At 46.1% G+C, this 22716-nt stretch overlaps 2 protein-coding genes across 3 annotated transcripts in view; both read right to left on the bottom strand.

Annotated features, from left to right (window-relative positions):
- LOC139055980 (chymotrypsinogen A-like) overlaps positions 1-22716 on the bottom strand; it is a 53736-nt gene that overhangs the window by 30787 nt on the left and 233 nt on the right. The window lies entirely within an intron of this gene.
- LOC139055982 (uncharacterized) overlaps positions 11610-22716 on the bottom strand; it is an 83868-nt gene continuing 72761 nt past the window's right edge. For both annotated transcript variants that reach the window (XM_070533708.1, XM_070533709.1), the window contains exon 6: positions 11610-11844. In XM_070533708.1, the coding sequence (XP_070389809.1) occupies positions 11737-11844 (108 nt within the window). In that variant the 3' untranslated portion in view covers positions 11610-11736. The remainder of the gene's footprint in view (positions 11845-22716) is intronic.

The raw sequence follows: 22716 nt of genomic DNA, 5'->3' as shown, positions 1-22716 counted from the left end.
AAACCCAGAAATCTCGCCTTAGCGCATAGCATTGCCCAATGCGTTTTCCGGTAAAAATTGCGGCTGCATGAGTGGCAGTTCCTGGGAAGCGGCAACTGTAGCATACGAAACAGGGAGTAACATAACAACACTTTCATTATAAAAGAACCACCTGGCCAGCATTGATTTCATTTGTGTTCTGATAGCGCCTAAGAAAGGCCACGAATATTTAGGAATCCGGAAGAGCAACGCAAACACGATGAGTGGCGACGCGACCTGCAACGTCAGTTTCCACAACGACGTCGTGCTGATGCTGGGTATGACGCAGCAGTTCCTGCCTAAAGCATGCTACGCGCAGTTAGGACACCTGAATAGCAGCGCTAATATGGTCGGCGACAAAAGAAACAGCAACATCAATAGGCACAAGGGCGTCGTGCTAAGGCACAGCGGGGCCCATTTCAAGGCCGCGTCACATTGGTCTATCGGATCAGGTGATACCACAACTTCGCTGGCCACCCACCTTCACAACCGGAATTTGAGGCCATTTCTTTCATCGCACTTGTTCGTCAAAGTCGTGTTTGGGTACTGTGGAATATTTATGAATGTAGGACGCCGATACACTTACGACGGCGGAATGTTGAAGAAGGAGTAACGTTGATGTAGCATAAAGGCGGTATGACGACGATGGTATGACGGCATTGTTATGGCGATTCTAAAGCGACAACGAGGGTATAACGATGACCGCGTGATGACGATGACGTAAAAACACTTACTTCACGACGAGCGCATCACGAGGAAGGTGTGACGATGGTATAAAAACAACCAGATGACGAAGCTGAAATGACAATGATGGCAAAACGACATGACGCCAATGGTGTGGCAATGGCTGCATCTTAGCCACTGTTTGACGACGATGCAGTGAAGACGATGGCATGGCAACGATGGCGTAATCTCGATTTGATTAACACAGCTTGATTACGATGAAATGAAGAAATTAAGTGTCAATGCATCGAAGAAGGTGGTATGACGACGATGGGATGACGCATTGGGATGACGATGCTGAAGTGATGACGATGGGAAAACGACAGAGGAACAACGCACACAATACGGCAATGCTATGACGATGACTCTGTGACGACGATCGTGTGACAACGACGGCTTGACGAGAGTCCAATACTGAAGTTAGAATGATGACGATGAAACCACGATGGCATTACGACGAATGAATGCATAACACAAAATATGTCAACGAATGAATAACGACGACTGTATGAAGGTGATATGAGGACGGCCTTGGTATGACTGTGGTGAATGACTGCGAGTGTGTGACGCCAATGGCGTGATGACAGTATCATGAAGTCTGTATGGCAACGACGGCGTGGTGAGCACGGCAAGGCGAGAGTGGGATAACGAAGCTGGAGTGACGGCGCGGGCAGGACCGCTACGGCATGATGAAAGCGGTAACACAACAAATTATGATAGCGACTTGCTGACGATGACGCAATAACGGTGATAGCAAGACAGCGGGGGTCTAATGACGATAAAACGGTGGCCAAGCATTGACGTCGATGAAACAACAACGGCACGACGACAGTGAAATTACGTTACCGAAGTGATGACGATCATACAATGACCAGTGTGACGGCGATGGCGCGATGATGACGACGTGATGACAGTCGGATGATGAAGTTATAATGACGACGATGGAGTGACCGCGACGGCATCATGACGACAGTATAACAATGGACGTGGCACGATGACTCTATGACGACTCACTGACGGCTCAGTCTATTAGGGAACTTCGGCCACTAGCTAAACGAAGAAGGCATATTGAAAGCAGCATGGCAAGAGTCAGATCTCGATGTTGGAAAGACGGTTATAAAATGACCACTGCGGCATAGATAGATAGATAGATAGATAGATAGATAGATAGATAGATAGATAGATAGATAGATAGATAGATAGATAGATAGATAGATAGATAGATAGATAGACAGATAGATAGATAGATAGATAGATAGATAGATAGATAGATAGATAGATAGATAGATAGATAGATAGATAGATAGATAGATAGATAGATAGATAGATAGATAGATAGATAGATAGATAGATAGATAGATAGATAGATAGATAGATAGATAGATAGATAGATAGATAGATAGGCAGGCTGGCATGCAGGAAGGAGGGCTCAGAACGCATGAAGTAGAATACTAATTGCAACGATACGCATTGCACGAGCACCCTACATTGCATGTAGTTATCAATCGGTTTCGAAGGTTATCTGGCTACTGAATACAATGAATGGGGCGGGTAATAGACCCCGTAGAAGCAAACAACCGCATTGTCACTGAAAACCCTGTCATCTCTTCGCATTCTAAAGTCGTTAGAAAAAGTCAGCCTGCCCGGCCTACCTGCACTTGGGATTAGTGGGTGGCTCAAACACAAGAGCTACTCTACACTACACCATGGTCAATCGTGAGGGGCCACGTTAACTGAGTGCCTCCAATCACTGGTACAATCAATTGTACTCCGCAGTACCACCAGAGACCCCGCTATGCACTGGCAGCAACAGAGCGCACAGTAGCGATTGTATAAAAAATTCGATTTGTATAAAAACAACCGGCTCTTAGGTAACCTGCTTTTTATGTTTGTCGGTCATCAGTCGCAGCTGTGATACACGAACAGTTACCACCCAATGGCTGCAGGTAAAGCTTTCACTGGAACGTCCGGCCGAGCAGGTGAGCCGGACGTTCCAGGGAGGTCCACGAGAGATGGGCTGGTGTCCTTTCACGACATTACTAACCATTCCAAACTTGAGCGGAGAATTTACCCTCCACCGGACAAGCAATTGGTGAAGGCGCAGGAAAGCGTCTGGCGAAGATTGCAGACGAGATCTTTCTATAACCCATACGAGTTAAACAAAATCTACCCGGACGTTCAGCCGGAATGCAAATGGTGCCAGGAACTGGCCACCTATGACCACATATTATGGAGCTGTAGCATAGCGCCGCCACCGGCGGATATTATGCGTGATCCTTCTCTCCAGCAGTGGGAGGCCGTGTTGGCCAGCTCAGACCCGGTCGTCCAGACCAGGGCCGTGCAGTGGGCCACCCAGGTCGCCGTCAGCCATGAGCTGATGGCCATCTAGCACGGAATCGTCCGCACATGCGTTCTGACGAAAATAAAGTTTTTCCATCCATCCATTCACAGCTCGCCATGTCATGTTCAACAGGTGCCGCAGTCGCACTCACTAACGCACGGCGGAAGAAAAGCAGCTCCGTATTAGACTGGTCAGCCTCGCCTTAGGCTTGCCGTGTGTCGGAATTACAAGTACTAGCTGCACATATTTCACTGGTTTGTGCGACGCACGAAGTCATATGTGCGTCGTTTCATTTCGCCGCGCGGGCCTCGAAGTGACCTCGGAGCGCACAATTTATCTTCAGTTGCGAAAGAATGGAAGCATTTTGTTTCCCACTGATGAAACACAAAGACATTAGTGTGAGCTTGGGCAAATGTTCTCACCACAATATCTATTCCGGGCATCCTTCGGCTTCAGTGAGCAGTTGCGGAAAACACATTAACTTATTACCCTTGAGGATGTTTTGTTTTGTAAGTTGAGCGGTGACGCCAGGTTGCGAAGCCACATTCGAGTGCCACCCGAAAGAATAAGTCCACTTGTCTCTCGTGTGTGGCACGTGCGTCAGCAGTTCCAGTTCACGAGAGGGCAAGGTTGTGCTACTATGTTTATAATTACAGCTCTGGTGTCCTTTCGCAAGGGTACGTTGTTTGACAGCCTCGGGTCATTTCTGCGACTATAACGGGTGGCATTGTGTGTGCGTGTTTGTTTTCTGAAACGAAGTTTTCAATTTTTACTGACGGAATCTTCGAAACACAGCGTTCACAGTGCCTCAGCACTACGTATACGAGTGCTCCAAACTATTTCTTGCGTGCGGCCTAATGTGTGCAACGAAGTGCGTAAATAGGTGCTGATACGGTCGCAGTTGGAATTTCCCCGCTATGAAAAAAACGAGACAGAGGGAGAAAGGCAGGGAGAGAAACTAACGCAATCCTTGGGGTAGATTGCATTTTTAGAAGCATCACCTAACGAGAAAATGCTGCTCCTCTTGTTGAGACGGAAGCCCACTGCCGTCAAGTATTGCACACTGTTAGCGGGGACAGAGTGACGCATTAATCGTACTTCTATAAACTGCTCGATTCAGCCTTGTTCTTCGTGACAGATACCGCGACCAACTCTCAGTATTGCACTTCGTATTTCGAGTTCTTAAGGAGTGCTCTTCATGTTGAGTGCCTTGGAGTAGACTCAATAATTGGTAAGGGTAACATCATTGTATATCAGAAAATTGTCTTGCTCAATTTAATATTTTTTCATTGGAGGTACTCAGCAGAAATGATGTTTCTTAGGCTTGATACCAGAGGCGAATAATTTGATACCCTAACCTAAGAGTTAGTAGAAGTAACCTATTGAGTTAGCAGGTGCTAACTGTTGAAAAATGATGCAAACTGTGCCTTCATGTGCATGGTGTAATGCCGACAATAAATTGAATTTCTGGAGTGGCACAGTGAAAAGAGAGAATATATCTTTCGCATAGTCAAAGTACTTTTAAAGTATTTCTCGCTAATGATTGCATCCCTCACATATATGGCAAACTGTAGCTTCTGAAAACTGCTGAGTGAACTCGAATATATTTACTAAGGCTCGACATAAGGCATGACGAGCTTACATACTAATATCAAGAAGTCCTCAGACACAAAAATAAACATCCATTGTACACAACCACACGGAAAACAGTATCCATCGATCGTGTCTATGCGTACAAGCGATGGTGTATCACTTGTATCATTATGTCGGCATGCATTAGTATTCGCAAGAAATTCACAACTTAATTATTTGTGTCCCGCAGCACGAATACGCATCTTTTAGTTCATGTTTCTCTGGTTTTCATGAAAAGCAAAAGAAAATCATGCAGAACCAGCGTCCATGTTGGAAGCTATGCAGACCCAAGTTTTAGTAGAGACGTGCGTAATAAGTTGTATACAACTGACGGCGACGCGTATTTTTCTGTTTGTTTTCTTCGTATGCACCATGCACGCTTATGCGAATCATCTCTTTGAGGTTCTTGAACTTGCTTAACTAGTTTCGTTGCGTTGACGTGAGAGTATAGTGGCCGTTCAGAAAGTTCATGTGTATTGCATGCACTAGCGCTGCACCTTTATTTAATAACGCGTGTAGAAAAGTGTGAGTTTTGTCGTCTTCTCGGTGGCGTTTTCAACGTTTAATGCATCGTTGTCATTGTCATAGCCATAGCGCCTTCTTTCCTCCCCGTTGGCGAACAGAAAAAAACGGTCACCGCGCGCGTTTTCTTCTTTGCTACTGTTCTCCGCGGATTGACAACATCCTTCTTTTAATGCGCACACGTACACACACACAAACTGTGTGTCTGCTTCTAAGCGGCCACGTATTCTTACTTGTCTGCGGCTAGTTGCGGCTCCTTGGGTAGAAGGGCGAAGCGCTAATCATACGCAGGGGCGCCAGAAAGTAAATGGTATAATAACTACTGACCGAAGGCGCTCGCATACGGGATGAGCCTTTTTAAATGCCTAAGTATTCCTATACCTTCTCAATGAGGAAAACCGTCCGTTCGTCCGTCACGTAAGACGAATCGCTATAAAGAGACTAATGTATAAAACAAAATAAATTCAAAAGCAAATTCATCGGCGGCAGTGAGCTTCGAACGTACAATCCCACGCTGAGAAGCCGAGCGTCTTTCCCACAGGGGTAACCACGAACGCCTGCAGATGCTGAATATATCTGAACCATGCGAATATGTGCTACCGGCGGTACGAAACAAATGTCGAAAGAGAGCAGTTTAATGACGACTTGAAAATTTGCGTGATTGTTTTATAAACGCGATCTCTACAACCACATTTAGAGCCGACTTGAAGCATTGTCGACGTGAGGGAAATTCAGATTTTACGAAAATTTAATGCCAAACACGCCCCATACCCGATGCGTTTTGATGGTCGCGTCATGGGCGTTCCATTGGCGGCATGCCCTCACCGACCGAAATGCCGCCGATCTCTTAGGTTTCATGCCCTTCAAGCCACGCAACACAGATATATAAGCAGTCAATGAGTCCATAAGAATGATAAGGAGTGATTAGGGGTTATGAAGGGTCTCATCATGGTTGAAGATAGTTCGACGCGAGTGGATAATGTGCTGAAGAACGATAAGGACTTACAATGGTCGGCTCAGTACTGATAAGAAAAATAAGCACTGCTAATTTTTCATACGGGTCTGCTCAAATCCGGCGAGTTGGATAAGGACCTATAATAACTGATAAGGTTCTGATCATATACGAGAAGATTGATAAAAGCAGATAATGGTCGATAAGGCTCGGATCAAGTCCGATAAGGTTAATCACAACCGATAAGCGTTGATAAGTGTTTATACTAGTCGGATCAAGTTTCATAGCACTGATAATGACGCCGGACTGCGTGAACATGAGCAAGCAGCAAGATGCTTGCGCACGCTTAGACAATTCCCATCTAAGTTTCTGCGTGGATTTTTACAGCGTAAGCTGTTATGGGATCATTCCAATAGCAGTTTCCGTTGGCGATGTTGTCCACCGCCGCAGCGGCCAGTGTCCGTCACAGCTATCGCCAGGCTCCTACCCGCTATGAGGGATTGGCATAAAAAAAGGTTGGATTCTCTCGAGAAGAAAAAGGCAGAGGCCGCCGCCATACATAGATGAAATACTGGTGTGTCAAACCTAAAATAAAGCAAGCAGGCTAAGTGATTGTTTGTCATTGCCCTGTTTTAAGTGGGAGGACAATAAATCATCATAGTGATAATCTCGTTACCATCGTGCCACTTGCAACGTGATGTGATATGCGTGTCGCGTAGTTTCTGTACGGGCACAAATTGTATTGAATTTGCATATTATTACACCAGGTGGCAAGCCATGCAGCAGTTGTATAGGTAACAATGCAAGGTTTGCGCTTCCTATGGTATATGTGGCTCCTAGCCGCTTTGGAGGAATGGCCAAAAAAATGAATGGACTGCCTGGAGGCAAAAAAAAAATAAACAATGGACAGATATAGATAAATGCCAGAATGAAAAGCATGCATAGCAAAAATGATTAGATCTAGTAGGCTAGGTCTATAGCACAGCCCCGTTTCAAAGGGGATGCCAATAAATCATCACCAACAGCATCCAAACCTACCCCTCGTCACGCGATGTGACATGCGCGCCGTGTAAAGTCGATACATGCAAACTTTGCATTTCAGTTGGGTTGTATTACACCAGACGTCCCGACATGGGTGGCAATTGCATATAGGGTGTCTTATTTTAGCTTCAACAATATATTTAACATTGTCTATGGCAGATGCCCCAATTATAACCCTAGATACAATTACTCGATGAGGCGGCCACTACTGCTAGCTGAAACGAAAATGCTTTATTGAATAATTACTGTGATCACGTTTAATATTTTTTTAACTAATTCAATTACGCCACATATTTATATATACGACTTATCACCGGTGAGTTCGGACGTGTATTCACGCAGAACAATTTCTTTGGACAGCACCATGTACCGAGATAATAATTTTGAATGTGTCCGACGAAATGCATTGGCCTTCCAGTTGTTTTTATGAAACCGCTTTTTTATGCATTTAAGCACAAAAGTAAATGGAACAGCAATGCATTTCGATGGACACATTGAAAATTAATTTCTCGGACCTGGTGCTGTACTGAGAATTCGTTCCAACGGGCTACACCGCGGGAATACCGCGGCTATAATTCGAAGATCAAAATGTGTGGCCTAAAGTAAGTAATAAAGAAGGTAATAAAATATAAAAAGGCCACCACCACATTATGCATCTGCTCTCTCAATCGCCTTAAGTTAACGTCTCCTTAATTAACGCCGAATGCATGTGGAGGGTTTGACTCACAACAAAAGTAGCGGGCTCGAGTGCCTTGATTAACTTCAACACCAATTGTCGTGAGTTCGACTCCCACCACAGATCGCAGGATGTAGTGCCTTAAATTGATACCTGTATCTTAATTACCTTCGCCATAATTAACACCGAACATCGTGGGCTACACATACAGTGAAAGTCGTGGGTTTGACTCCCTACGAAAGGTCGAGAGTTTGTAGCCTTTACAGGGCAATCCTGGTCACGCCATCGCCAAATTTTCTGCCTCATGAGCCATATCATGCTTTCGCATTGAAATATATGAGAAGCGCTTTCGGGCACTCAAAGGCCACAGTCCACTCGATAGTTCGCCATTATCAGAGAACGTTATTTTAGGCCCTTGAAAAGGCGTTAAACCTAGTTTTCAGCCCCTCCAGAATTCACTTGACTTCCTAACGGAAGAGCGTTAAGTGCCGAGTGTAGCAGAAAATCCGGAATTGGCGCTCCATGGCCGGCGTCCGGCGTTGGACGTCACTACGGCAAAAGGAATGTAGAACCACGCATACTCAAACACGCACGCCATTCATGTGGCGCAAGGCAATTACTGAATTGAATTTTTCAAGGTAAAATACGTTGAAAAATCGTAAAGTACGACTTGCACACAACTTATAGGCTTGATAGCGTCGGACTGTAATGTGAATATAGAACAAAAAGTTTTTCCGTTACGCGAAAAATAAAAAAAATACCGTAAACCACTTTTCCAGCGTTTCTACCATTCATAGAGCGGCCCCGAAATCTCACATTTGCGCGCGTAAATCTCAAAGGCCGTAAAGCGGCGCGGCCTATTCCTCGCAACATCTAGAGATCGAGCTCGCCTCCGCCGCATGTTAGTTTTGAAGTGAGGGAAGCTCGCAGTAAAATTGAGTATGAAGAACGACTGAGGAATATGGAGGAAAGTAAATGGGCTGGGAGAGTTTTGAGGTATCTGTACAGGAAAAACACTGATTTACAGTGGAGGAAAAGAACTAGTGAGCTTATCAGCAAGTATGCCGCATGCAGGGTGGGCAACACAGCAACAAAGAACGTCAAGTGGAAAGTCAGAGAGGCTGAAATATGGGTAGCGGGAATTGACAAAAAAACCTGCCATGAGTAAGTACATAATAAGAAAAAAACCAAATCAGGAAAGAAACAATTTATGGTAACTCAAAGGGAAGCTCATTACATTTTGATACGAGATGGGGATGCCTTAAAACACGCACTTATAAAGCGAAATATAAAACGGAAGAAGAGGCATGAGCATTTTGCGGTAAATCTAGGGAAACTATGGAGCATGTTTTATTAGAATGTTAAGACGTCTGCCCAGCGGTCGATTTGGGCACTACTGGCTTCCTTGAAGCCCTTGGGTTCAGCGAGAGCAGGGAAAAAGTAAACATGTCCGCAATAGGGATCAGTAAGAGGAGACTGGAGGACTGGTGGAAGTAGGGAAACGACATAAAACGGAGACGTATAAAAGAAAGGTTCGCAATAGGGGATCAGAAAATTTGTTTGTGGGAGTTGATAGTGTTTGTTTTTTTCTTGTTGAACCTAGGTAGGACATTAGGTAGTATTTAGCAGCATTAGACATTAGACAGACAGCGGTTAGAACCATCGATGTGAATCTAGAAACTTCCGATACATGGAGGTGCGTCTCGCGCTGAGCCATAGCATTTGTTAGACTGTAAAAAGCGCTCACCCCCCCCCCCCCAAAAAAAAAAAAATAAACGAGTCCGTGTGTCAACATAAGAAAGGGCTCTTAATGTAGCAAGTTGATTGCTGATTTACATTGTTTGAGGAATAATGAGAGCGGGAGAGAACGCGGCGACGGCGCCTGTGAACGTGGCTTGCGCTTCTGTGGTTATAACGTCACGCGCGTCAGAGGTGCCGGCGTGGCTGCAGGAGCGGTTGCGGCAGATGCATGGTAGTGCAGTGGTCGCGGTGGCGCTTGTGTTGGCGTAGTGTGGTGCCACATGAAAAAAAAAACTCTGATTTTATAGTGTATGCAGCCTAAAGAACTTCGCAGGTAATCCATCCGCATATCAATGCTGCGGCCCCACGAATTTTCAATGCGGAAGTATTACATGCCCATTACGCGAAAATCAGGCGTTGTAGTCGGCGGCGTGACCGAGAAATGGTACTGAAAATGGCCTATGGCAAAAAGTAAATCCACATCAAAAGATACTGGAATTGGCGTAAAATTTGTCTGGGAGGCTCCTTTAAACAAAGTATAAACAAAAGCCTGTGAAAAGGTCATTAGGTAACTTTCGGCCCGGGTGGGGATTGAATCCAAGCGTCCTGGGTGGGAGACAAGTACGCTCGTCTCGTACACCTCTCGTGGAAGTTTCTAGTGTCATCACTAGTTCCCGCGTAGTTTCCAGAAACTACTATACAATACGTGTCAGGCATGCAAACTGATTATTGAGGGTTCGGCTAGGACATATATTCGCGCAAAGTCTAAATCATGCAGGTGCATCTTGCGCTGACCGATAACCTTTAGTTCTCGGTGGATGAAGTGCAGTTCACGAGAAATAAAAATAAGTATACGCGTCAACATGCTTGTGCCATGGCTCGGCATTTTGTCACCAAGGTCAAGACAGAGGGAGGGCTTGTTCTGTCGACTTCGAATAGGCACACGTACAGAACGCACAATTACGTGCTCACTGGTGGCGACCCTCCAACCTGTGGTAGAAGGGGCGAAAGGCTAACCATTCTTTACTATAACGTGGGATGTTTGAAAGCAGATGGAAAAAAGCACTTTTCTCCAGCTTACTGGCACTATATTCTCCTACATCAGGCCTTATTTTTGGAGCAGGCCTCTTTCATATCGAACTGTGTTAAATTCTCTAAATAATGTTGTGTCACATGTTCTCGCCGCAACAGATTAGTTGCATGTCCAAGCACTACAGGGTGCTTATGGAGACGCACGCAAGAAATCACATGTATTTCATTGCTTCTAATGAATTAGATTTCTTGGCAATTCTCCGACTTTAACATTTATTTCTTACTCCTTAACAGCATCAGTAATTCAAATAAATATTTCGGTAAGTGATTATATGTAAACAGTTACTTTATTGGTGGAACAAAGTGTTACAGAAGACGGAGCTTTTTGCTCTTGAATTAGGCAGGTGAAGCTCTTCCAAAAGCCTCAAACCTGCCACAATTTTTGGCATGAACTAACGTAGGGTCGTCAGGGTCGTCCAACACGACTGCCTCGTGGATGCGTCGATAGACAAACCTTAACTCCGCACACCTCTCTTCTTCAATGCGCTTTAACCCATAGGCAGTAATGGTCACCGCTAAATTCTTTGCTTATCGTAGTCAAGTGGCACTGCCGAGAACAACGCGCGAAGCCTCCGAAACGATGACGGGGAGCATGCCGTTGCCTGCAAACAATGGGTAGTGCGCCTTGGCTTTCGGCACATGGAGTGGCACACTGCTGCCACTCAATGCGCAGCAATGAAACGAAGCAATATGCAGCAATCATAACAAATTTCTTTTCGATATTCGGGATAGTCAGCATTATATACGCAAATAAATATTAGAAATAGTACGTAATAAGGTACATAAGTAGCTTTTAGGCAACGAAGCAGCAACAAGGCTCACAGTGGTGCAAGTTGGACACCACTTATACGTGTATTTATTGTGTCCGTCAGTGTCCAATTTGCGCTGCTTTTCACCATAAACAACTATGGCGGTATTTAATCATTTGCGAGATTTTTCGTGTGCCATGATAGCTCACGCGGGAAAATTGCACCCTTGTGGCGTATTATTCGCGTAGTGTTACATCGTAGCGCATTTCCCACGTTTCGGGTAGAAACATATGCCATTCCAGCACAGTCCCAGCCAGCATTCGCCTCCTGAACCAAGAGATTTCCTATCTGGGCTGACCTGTAAGACAATACAGATAATAATGCCTTTTAACATGGCAGTGAAATATCTCGAATAATCAGGTAACTTTGTGTTCAGTCATAAGTGTTACGCAAAAATATATAATCATGTAAGGTAGCATTTCGCCTGTTAAAAAGTTGTTTTTCGTGAAATGTTTCAGTAAGGCAGCCAGTTATTTCCAAATGTGCCAAAAGTGTAGTTGACAAGTGCATAATGCAAAGCATTCAGAATTTGTAGAGAACGGTTCTATGAAAATTTAGCTGATGTGTAGCGAATGATTACGTAAGATTATGATGCTGCAGTGTTTATACTGAAAATGAGTAAGATAGCATGATTCTAATTGCAATATACAGAGCGTTCAAAATTAGGCGATATGGTATTCTTAAATTTAGGCACTAGTTGGCACGCGAAGACCACCTGTGCAAATCAGTTATGTGGCCAGGAGATACAAAGTGAGATGATAACTATCGCTGTCAGCTACCCAATTATCTAAAATTGAACCAACTTCTTCTTGACTGCAGTAAGGGGGCATGTTTGTATATAAAAGTTAGAGGCAATCGTGTTTCTAAACAAAACCAGTTGAAGAATTCTTCTAGTGGGTGTGTGCTTCGAGATATGCGACTCTAAATTTGAAAGGTCCTTGTTGATGTGAGGCGGCTGTTGCATGTGGCGTTTAGTCTGACAACGGGGTGGAAGCATTGGCAAAGATGACAACTGTTCCCCTTCGCCTCTCGGCTGGCGAGGTAAAAATCGAACGACCCGGAACCGCTGCCGTAACATGAGACAGAGACATCGCAGGCTGTAACAATGGGGGCATTTGCCATGCCGAGATGGCGGAGAAGCCGGAGGGCAGCGCATGCGTAATGGTGAGTAGACGGTCGGGCATGGTCCTTGCTCTGCCTACGCAAATAAGGCGACTGCTAACTTCCATGTATTGTAAGTTTCATTGAAATCAAGAGCAACAACTGCATGGCACACCGCGCTGTGATATGTTCATTTCGGCAGCTGAGAGGGGCAGGGGAAGGCTATCATCTTTGCCTATGCCTCCACCCTGTTGGCAAACTAAACGCCGCACGCAACAGCCGCGTTGGCTCTTGCACAGGATGCAAGAACCAATAACGAAAGATTCACTGACCGAAGTCCAAGGCCAAATGAACCACTTCCTGGTCGCCGCTTCTGGCACTCCAGCCCCAGGCTGGTAGCGGTTGACATGGGCGCATGAGCAAGGCCGAGTCTGTGATGATGGCGACAGAGCAGCGCAGCCATGCGGCCAGCGCCCCCACACTGCCCCCTCCCCTGCGGATCACGGATCCATGTCGAGATCACGGAGGTTCTCCATGGGCCCTTGTAGCTACAGCAGAGCACGTGTCTCCGCATAGGGCGGATGCTCCTGCTGAGCCGCAGAGGCCTCCGCCTGAAGAAGGTGAGGTCGCAAGGACCGAAGGAGAGCAATAGCGGTCTCCACGGTGCCTGGAAGCGGCGGCCGAAACCAAGGATTGCGAAGCGCAGCAGCGGTGAGATTGGCCTAGTGGAGAGACCCCTCTTGAGTGCGCCGAGATATTCCTGGAACGCGGCTTAATGCGAAGAGTATACTGGCTTCCTCTGTCATGTAGATTGCTGGCTGCTTGGAGAGATATCTCTCTGTAGAGAGAAGGCCTTTGAACGGCTGGGCCACCAGCTATTCCTGGTGATGGTGTGGTGGTGTCTTTTGATCTTTAATGCGGAAGGTAGAACATACTCTCGCGAATTTAGGACTCGTGAAGCAAGTGGTGTTATCGCTTATCATCTGTGGTGGGAAACCAAAACACGAGAAGACATCGAGGAGGCTGTGGCAAATTTTATGTGAAGTGCACGCAATGGGTAAAAATGAACCCGCTTCGTAAAGTGGTCATTAACCATCAAAAAGTGGCGCTTGCCATGCGGAGTAGGAGCGAAAGGGCCCATAACGTCACACGTGACAATTCGCCAGTGGCTTGGAATACGAACTGGTTGCATCGAGCGCGGTGGCAGACCGCCCCATGGTTCTACTTGTTGACAAATCGAACATATTCGCGCATATCGTCGAACGTCCGGCCACATACCTAGCCTTGTAGCAGTATGACATAGCTTATCACAAATATTTGTGGCAGAACTGTGACCGGCCAAATCAGAGTCGTGGAAGCAACATACGAAAGCTTCTCTTAGAATTTCCGGTATAACTACGCGAAATGGGAGGTAGCGTCATCGTTGTTAGCTTGCGGAATGAAACGAAGCAACAAGCCATCTCCAGCGAGTACATAAGAATCGAACTCACTAAAGGTAGACGCTTGCGCACAAGAGCCGCCTAGCCGTTCGGCGGTACGCCGGCAGAGGCCATCTTTGAGTTGTGCCTGAAGCAGGCGCTTCCTGCTGACCAAGGTGCCCCATCACGGGCCTGTGTCAGCAGAAGCAAGGAGAGGACGTGGCTCCTGGCATGAAGAAGGCTGTGCCAAAGGCACACATGAGAGTGCGTGAGCAACTTGGTTTTTTTTTAACCAGTGCGATGTTCGATGGTAAAACATTTTTGCAACATTAATATCCAATGAGCAAGGCGGCCTGCTGGATTCCGCAAACGCTGCAGCGAGGTAAGCGCCTTACGGTCTATTTGGACAGTAAAAGAGGCACCATTCAAGTACCTGCCAAATGTTTCGAGCATGAAGACGATGGCAAGACATTCTCGCTGAGTTACAGTGTATTTTTTTTTCTTCAGGTGTTACAATGTGACTTGCAAACGCAACTGGCCGCCACTCACCCTCGTATTCCTCTGGTAAGACAGTGCCTAAACCGTAGTCGCGACCCTTTGTAATAGAAACAGCTTGTTGAGGTCGGGGAGTTGAATAGCTGTGACGTGAGCAATTGCAGTGACAAATGTTCTAAATTCATTGTGCTGAGAGTCAACCCCACTACATCTTACTCCTTTGCGCACTAGTGTGAAGCTGAACGATAAGCTCTAGGCAGCGTTGTATGAAATAACGGTAGAATGTAATCATTCCCCAAAACGCTGCAAGCGCTAGACGTAGTGTGGACAAGGGTACTCTGCAATGGCGCGAAGCTCCGCTTCATTAGGACGAGGGTGACTACCGTCCACAATAAAACCGAGCAAGTCTACTCTTGAGCACACTAACTGGACTATCTTGAGGTTAACTCTAGCCACGCCCTTCGCATTTTCTGAAGAACGATGGCTAGCTGTTGTAGGTGTTCCTCAAAATTGAGTGAAAACAAAACATCATTCCTATATCCCACTGCGAATTCGTACCGCACTTGACCGAGAACAATATCTATTTGGTATTCGAAAGAACTAGCATAGTCCTTCAAGCCAAATGACATGTGGACATATCAGAAAAGTCTTCTATAGGAAGTGAATGTGGTTTTGGGGATGCCAGCAGTTTCCCTTTCAATTAGCGGACATCCCCTAGAGCAATCTAGTGCCGTGAAAACTCTTGCACTACCCAGCCTGCATAGAATTGACTCCATTGAGGGAAAGGGATAAGCATCTCTAACAGTGGCATCGTATAAGCGGCGATAGTCTACGCATAAGCGAGCTTTGCACATCTTTTATAGGGGCTAGAGCGATTGGAGAAGTTCAAATGCTCTGCGAAGGGCTCATCAAACCGGTGTCTCAAATATCCTGCAGGACAACAACCGGGAGCATTCGTTTGTGCACGCTCAATTGTTTTGGGTCGCAGCTCCAAGGTTTTGCGTTTCCTGTATTGATACGGTGATACAGTACAGGAGGGCAGCCGGGGTTTTCCCTGATCAAGGCAGCGAACCGCTCCAGCGCGAGCACGAGTTGTCGGTTGTGCGCATCCTAAAAAGTTAAATTCCCGTCATTTTCCAGGATCTTAGGTGGCAAAGAAGAGTTCAGGATGAAAATGGACGAGCCATGAGCATGGTGCACAGAAAGAGGAGCCGGACCAAGCTGAAACAGATCGCATGTGCAACTCGGAAGCCACCGTTTGGTGAGTACAGCTCTATGTTATCACGGGCGATAAAGTCCCGGCCGAGTACCATGGGTACTGCCAATCTCGGGCAATAAATAACATTCTGTCGACAAGTATTGTTCATGAGAGAGATAGCTTGAGGCACACCGGAGCTTGTGCTGTTGTTAATGCTCCGTTAGAAGCTATCGAACGGGTATTACATTATGCGAGTTGCATTTGATGCGTCTGGCACAAGTGAAAAATGTCATCTTTAATGAGGGTGACGCTGCCTCCAGTATCTAGAAGCACGGATAGCTCTGTGCCTAAAGCGCTGTGATAATACGCTGACAGGCCAGTCAGTCGACGCTGGCGACTGTTACACAATCCGTAGAATGTACACTCGGCCCCAAAATAATGCGATAGACAGCTACAAAGTTCGAAGGAGGCTTGTGGGCTTTTTTCGGACCGTCTTTTTAGAACGTTTCCGCGCTTTTCTTGGTCATATTGTGGTGAAAATTTGATATAATCGGATCCACCAAGATGAGAGGATTCGGCGGATGCCTGGTTTTGAGGTGAGCTACCCCTTTTTTGGATTTTACTGAAACGTTTGTTCTCACGCCACACTGGCCAAAAGCTAGCGTCCGGTAGATCTAGCGCGGCCGTACGTGTGCCTCCGGCATGGCAGCAATACCTGTCGAAGGGGAAGTGCTCTTGGCTCAACTTTACTGAAGACCTGGCATGGCGGACAGTGTCCAGCCGAAAACCTAGAGTTATGACCAAGCCTGGATTGGGTGATGGCGGTTCACAAAGCGAGATGCCTGAACGAAGGGGCGCAGGTTGTCGGCGCACCGACTCAGTAATAAAAAATTGCATTGTGAAAGCATCAGGCATGCCACCAATACCAGAAGAACACCTCAAGATAGTCATTCGCCCTCGGGGTGGACTGAATTTGGAGAAAGTTAGCCCTGCAATGGTGAACAAGGCTATCGTAGAGCCAGCATGCCTCAGTGCGGAGCAGATTATGGAAGATGTCTGCCCTTACTTTATGCAAAATATCTTGGTGGTTCGCGCTGAACGACATGTGGGACTCAGGCCAATCAGAGTGGCAGACAAGGATGTTGAAGTCAGCGCGTATGAGACGGTCCCACACACTACGTGTAAGGGGGTCATTCGCAATGTGAACCTTATGAATGGCCCTTGCGACACTTAAGCGGAATGTCGTTATTGATCGTAATCCATTGGCTATGGCGGTCAAAAAAATCCTGAATACAGGATCGGTTATCATTGCGTTCGCCATGTTAAGAGTGCGAAATTGTGTCGCACAGGGGCCAAACCTTAACTTGTTTCCGAGCTTCTTTGGCAGACTCCAAGTTTCCGCGCCATATGTCAGCCCCGGTAGTATGCATTGATTGCACACCTTTGCACACCATTGCACATGATGGAACGAAGAATGTTAGGCGTACCGTTAAGAGACCGGAAGAGAGCCGTGTGGATCAGAGACCAAAAGGGTAAGCCGATATTGTAAGGGACATTAGGAGAAAGAAATGTAGCTGGGTAGGTCATGTAATGCATAGGTGAGATAACTGGTGGACCGTTACGGTTACAGAATGGGTGCCAAGAGAAGAGAAACGCAGTCGAGGATGGCAGAAGACTAGATGGGGGGATGAAATTAGGCGATTCGCAGGCGCTAGCAGGAATCCGTTAGCGCAGGACATGGGTAATTGAAAGTCGCAGAGAGAGGCCTTCGTCCATCAGTGGGCATAAAATAAACTGGTAATGATGGTGATGATGCGGTGTTCAGAACCTTGAATAGGATCATAACTGTGTGCCTTGTTGCAAGCTTTGTGGCGGCCGACACGTGACGGCGGACAAACAATACAGACAACGATATCAACGTCCCATACGTCGTGCTTGTTTGACGACCGGAAATTGCCAGGGCGGAGCTAGTGGCGGAAGCGGAGGCAGTCGAGACGGTGCAGCTAGCGAGCGCACTCCCCCCCCCCCCCCCCCCCCAACGCGCGCTCTAAGGGGCGCTCGCGCTGTAGGAGCCGTTCGAGGTTGAGGCAATGGCCATCCTCTGGCACTCCAACCTACCAGGAGCCGCTCCGTTTCTAGGGTGGTGCGGGTGTGATTTCCGGCAGCTGGCGGAGGCGGTGGCCCAGCTGGATGCCATACCACCTGAGCTGAAAAGGCCAAGGGTGGCATCAGCGCCGGCCGAGCGAGTCCAGTACCAAGAGCATGTGGATGGCAATAGGAATAAAGATAGTATTACGGAATTGGAGAGAGAGAATCATAGCTTCAAAGCAGCTAGTGAGGGGCTTATCGAAGAGATAGCCGAACTTAGGAGGGGCTTAGCGTCCGGAAACAATGGTAGCTTAGCACAGGCTAGCAAACATGATGACTCGGTTGATGCACCGAGGTCTGTGGAGGTTGCAGAAGAGAACATGGCGGACGAGGAGACACCGGCTCCGAAAAAGATGGCCCTATGCTCGACGGAGTGGAGTCAGGGCAAGGCTGGTTCCAAGCCTAAAGCAATGACGGGGACATTGCCAGAAAGTGTAAATCACATCATTAGCAGAATGGAGCGGATATAAGAGCGGTAAAATATCACGTATCAGAGATTAGGAAAAATTGAAATATGTATAAGCAAGACGGTGGTCACTATTATGCAGTGGGAGTGCTCTCGGCCGCTAGCCGAACAGGGTAAGTCGCCGAGTGGACTTAAGCTCAAAACAAGTTCATCGAACTTGCGTGGTGAAGATGGCTCTAGTAAACAGTCCATTTAGTTTTTGGCAGTAGAGTTGTAGTGGATTCGATCATAATAAAGCTCTGTTCCCAGCTCTCTGTGATAGCGCTATACCGTGCTTTTGTGCATATAACTTCAAGAAGAAGCCTGAAAATTGCTATGCAGGTTTCATGATAGCACAAGCAAAGTGCGACGGTGTTTGCAGGAAGCATTGGCTCCATAACATCGGCCGAAGGAACTTTGTTCCGACAAAGTACAGTGTTCATTGTGAGCTCAGGCGTCTTTCTTATTGCTCGTATCAAAGCATCCTCTAATGCTTTTTTAAAATTCTTGCTGCAGCGTTCTTGCTGCAGCAGTGTGTACGTTGCATAAAAATGGGGTTGCCTTCATTATGCTCAATATTGTGCTTGGACTCCATCACCTCGCACGTCGCCAACTTTTTTCATTCAGTCGGAAATGCAGCACTATAGACTCTGCTGTTTACTGTGAACATTTATGTGCGATGATACATCCTCTCGATCACATTTTTCGCAATTTTTAAGATCCGTCACCCGTTTTACTGAAAACTGCAATAGCGGCATGTAAAGGAGCTATTATTTTCTGCTTACGTCGATACGTAAGATGAAATATGTAATACGTAACCTGATAGCTTACGCCATACAATGAATGCAGGCACTGCAAAATTATTAGCAAGTATACATGTGGTATTCCAGGTGATGGGCGCTAGCTAGTCCACATCGCGTTGTTTTTTTACTTTTAAAGCGAGATGATTGAGTTCTCTGTTTCAATGTCGCGTTGTAAACAGAAAATATCACGTGACCCAGGAAGAGTAGCAGCGACCCTTCTTGGGTCCAGGTAAAAGGTGCTTATTGGCAGCTTGAGTGGTTCCTCGTCCCCTTTACACATTGGTGGACCGGTGGCAAAGAACACTTTCACAAATGAAAAACAAAGAACAGTAGGTTACAACAATTAGAGTAATTACATTTATTTCACTGTGAGTACACATGGTTTTACTGAGCCATGGTGATTTAAATTGTAGTTTTCGCCAGACAGATGAGCTCCGATGGTGTCAAGACATGGATGACAATGGCGGCTTCTAGATAAGAATTCAAGTAGCCGTGGCAAGGTATTTGCGACCATTTGATGGCCGTAATTTGTTCTCGAAAAAGGTATGAGCCATTTTGCATGGCTGTGCGTCTCATTTGTAGGTGTATTCGCTTTTAGGTTTGCTATATTTGCTATAAAATTGCTTCTATCTTTTACATGAAAGTAGTAGGTGCGTAGGAGAGCTTTTTTCTAGAGATGATGACTGTTTGGTATGTTGTACCTGGGGAAAACACCTTCGATGTGTGAGTTGTACGGCACATTTGCGATGGCGCGTCTAATTTCTTTTGCATCTGTAGTATTTTAGAGTGATTATAAGCTGATGTTGTGCCCCATACAAGATGACAAAAATTTACATTCGAGGCAAACAACGCATTATAAATGATCAATTTAGCTGACGTTGTTAAAAGGTAGCGATTTCGATGTAGTGTCCCTGGTGTGCGGCTCAGTATCTGGAGTTATAAAATCCACAAGAGCGTCCCATTGCAATGTGTCGGTAATGTATACGCCAAGTACTTTTACCGTGTAAACAACCTGTTTCCTCAGAGTTGTAAAATATGTTATGGGTCAATGGAGTACACGTACCCCTTGTTTTAAAGATGACTGCTCGCGTTTTATTCGAATTTACTTTTAAGTTGTCCAGGTTTCATGTTGAGAGATGGGTTAAGATACTGTTCGCGGCACCAATTAAATAATTAGTTAAATATTTATTAGTGATTAAATTATGGAAGATTAAGGAGGATTAAGATGGATTGGGGTGCATTAAGAAGGATTAAGCAGGATTAAGATGTATGAACAATGACTCAGTTCTATTAAGGGGGATTAGGGTGAATTATAGTAGATTAAAAAATATTAAGGTTTATTAGGGTGGGTTAAGGTGAATTAGCGTTAATAAAGGAATATTAGGCCTGATTAAGGTGGATTAAGTGGAATAAGGCGGACTAGGGTGCATAAAGAAGGAATAAGGTGTATGAACAAAGATGAAGGCGTATTAAGGAGGATTAAGGTTATTAAGGTGGATGAAGGAAGTCTGAGGTCGATTAGGGTGTATAAAGGTGAATTAGGGTTGACGAAGAAGGAATAAAACCGATTAAGGTGGATTAAGGAGGATTAAGGTGAATTAGAGTAGACAAAGGTGGATTAGACCTGACGGAGCTGGATTAACGTGAATTACAGAAGGCTCTACAAGGCTTTCTCATTCGCGCCTCTTAGGCAATACCGAAGGACATCTTGGATTTTCGGAATTTGCTTTTAACTGCACTTCCGCGCACGCTATAGGGGTGAGTGGTTTTATTATTATTATTTCGTTTTCTTACGTATACAAGCAATGTGTAGGGGGTGTTCATTTGATCGCCCACGCTTGCTGTTGATACCGACGTATATGCGAAGGCCGGGAATCTTCGCTTTAATGGCGAATGTTTTCAAGCTATCCTTCTAAAGGTTTTGTTCTGTGGGGAAGCCTTTTACATTGATCTAACATGAGCCGAAATCATTGTATGAGTGCGCTTTGATTACGAAAATTGAGCAATAATTCATGATCGTGATCATGATGTAGTAATGCAGATAATATTCTGCAGGCAATAATATTTAGCACTGCAATTTATTTTATTCTCATCCACCGCATCCACCTTCATCCTCCTTCATGCACATTAATTCTCCGTAATCTACCGTAATGCTCCTTCATCCACCTTAATTCACCCTAATCCACTATATTATTCCTCAATGCACCTTAGTCCACCTTCATCGAACTTAATCCACCCTAATATACCTTAATCCATTGTAATATAAGCACTAATCAATCATTAATGAACTTTGCTAATCAGTAATCATCTCTTATACACGGCTGGACATGCTTTCGTTCGCTTCCAGCATTCCTTGGTCACATTAGATCTTCTGTACTTCACGAAGCGACCTAAAAGCTTTCGCCTAATAAGCCACACGCAGAGGGATGTGCCACAAGCAATACTAGATGACACGCTCAAAGTAAAGCAGCTAATCATGTGGCAGAAAAATTGTCTGGAGTATAGAAGTCGCTTCAAAGCTCCTTTCGCATGTGTATAACCCGCTTATACAGCTTTATAAAAAACCAAACTCCTCATAAACGCTGCCTTCAGAATTAGCGATGCTTTTTTCAGCATTTCCCAAAACACCACTGGGGCGCACAACCGGCTCAAAACAACGCGCCTTTATAGAATGCTGTGGTCCGTCCACGGGAGCCCAGGAGAAAAAGCGTGCAGTGCGCTGCGCGCGTACTAGAGGGCGAGGAGAATCGAGGAGAAAATCGCCGCGGCGAGGAGAGTGTCGGTACTTTCAAATTAGCACGGGGATTTATGGCGGGAACGGCTCTCCGCGACTTCTGGCGGCGCACCGCTGTTGTCGACACCGATGCTTGCGCGCGTGCGCATCCCTGTGTGGCTGATTAGCATGATTCCGCGCTTCCTGCTTACGTGCTGGCGGTAACCAAGTGCAGCCGCGAGGTGCCCTTCTTGCGATTGTCGCTGTGGTGGTTTCGACGGGAAAACTTCGTTTATAAAACAAAAATCGAGATTTCATAATAGTTTTGCCTGTCTCCTTCTACAGAGCGCCTTTGTCTTCCACGCTCTTATGCGAGAGAACCCGTCGGTAAAAAAAAAGGCGCAGCACAAAAAAACAAAACAAATGGGACAGGGCCCTATGCATCCGCTCTCATGTCTCGCGAAAGGACGCCGTAGCAACGCGCCTCAGCTCACGCTTCACATAGTTTTGCCTGTAGAAGCCTCCACGGCGCCAATCGCAAGAGGGGCAGCTTGCGGCTATGCTCAGACGTCACCGGCGCGCAAGCAGAAAGCGCGGAAACATGGACGCTTTGAGTCATGGAGGGACGCGCATGTGCGCAAGCATCGGTGTCGACAGTGGTGCGCCGCCAGAATGCGCGGAGGGCCTTTCCGTCACGCGCTCGCGCGGACCGCAATATTTTGTGGCCGAGTGTGCTTTCGTGTATAGCACAGGATAAGAGATAGCAGAGATTGTGCGTTTTATGTGGCAAAAAAAGGTCAGTTTGCTCCTCCTCTGTGAATAAATTCCGGGATTTTAAGTGCCAAAACC

Source organism: Dermacentor albipictus, chromosome 2 (assembly GCF_038994185.2).
Source record: "Dermacentor albipictus isolate Rhodes 1998 colony chromosome 2, USDA_Dalb.pri_finalv2, whole genome shotgun sequence".
In the NCBI taxonomy this organism is placed as follows: Eukaryota; Metazoa; Arthropoda; class Arachnida; order Ixodida; family Ixodidae; genus Dermacentor; species Dermacentor albipictus.
Note: the sequence above shows the minus strand (reverse complement) of the source record. Positions and strands in the feature narration are given on the sequence as shown.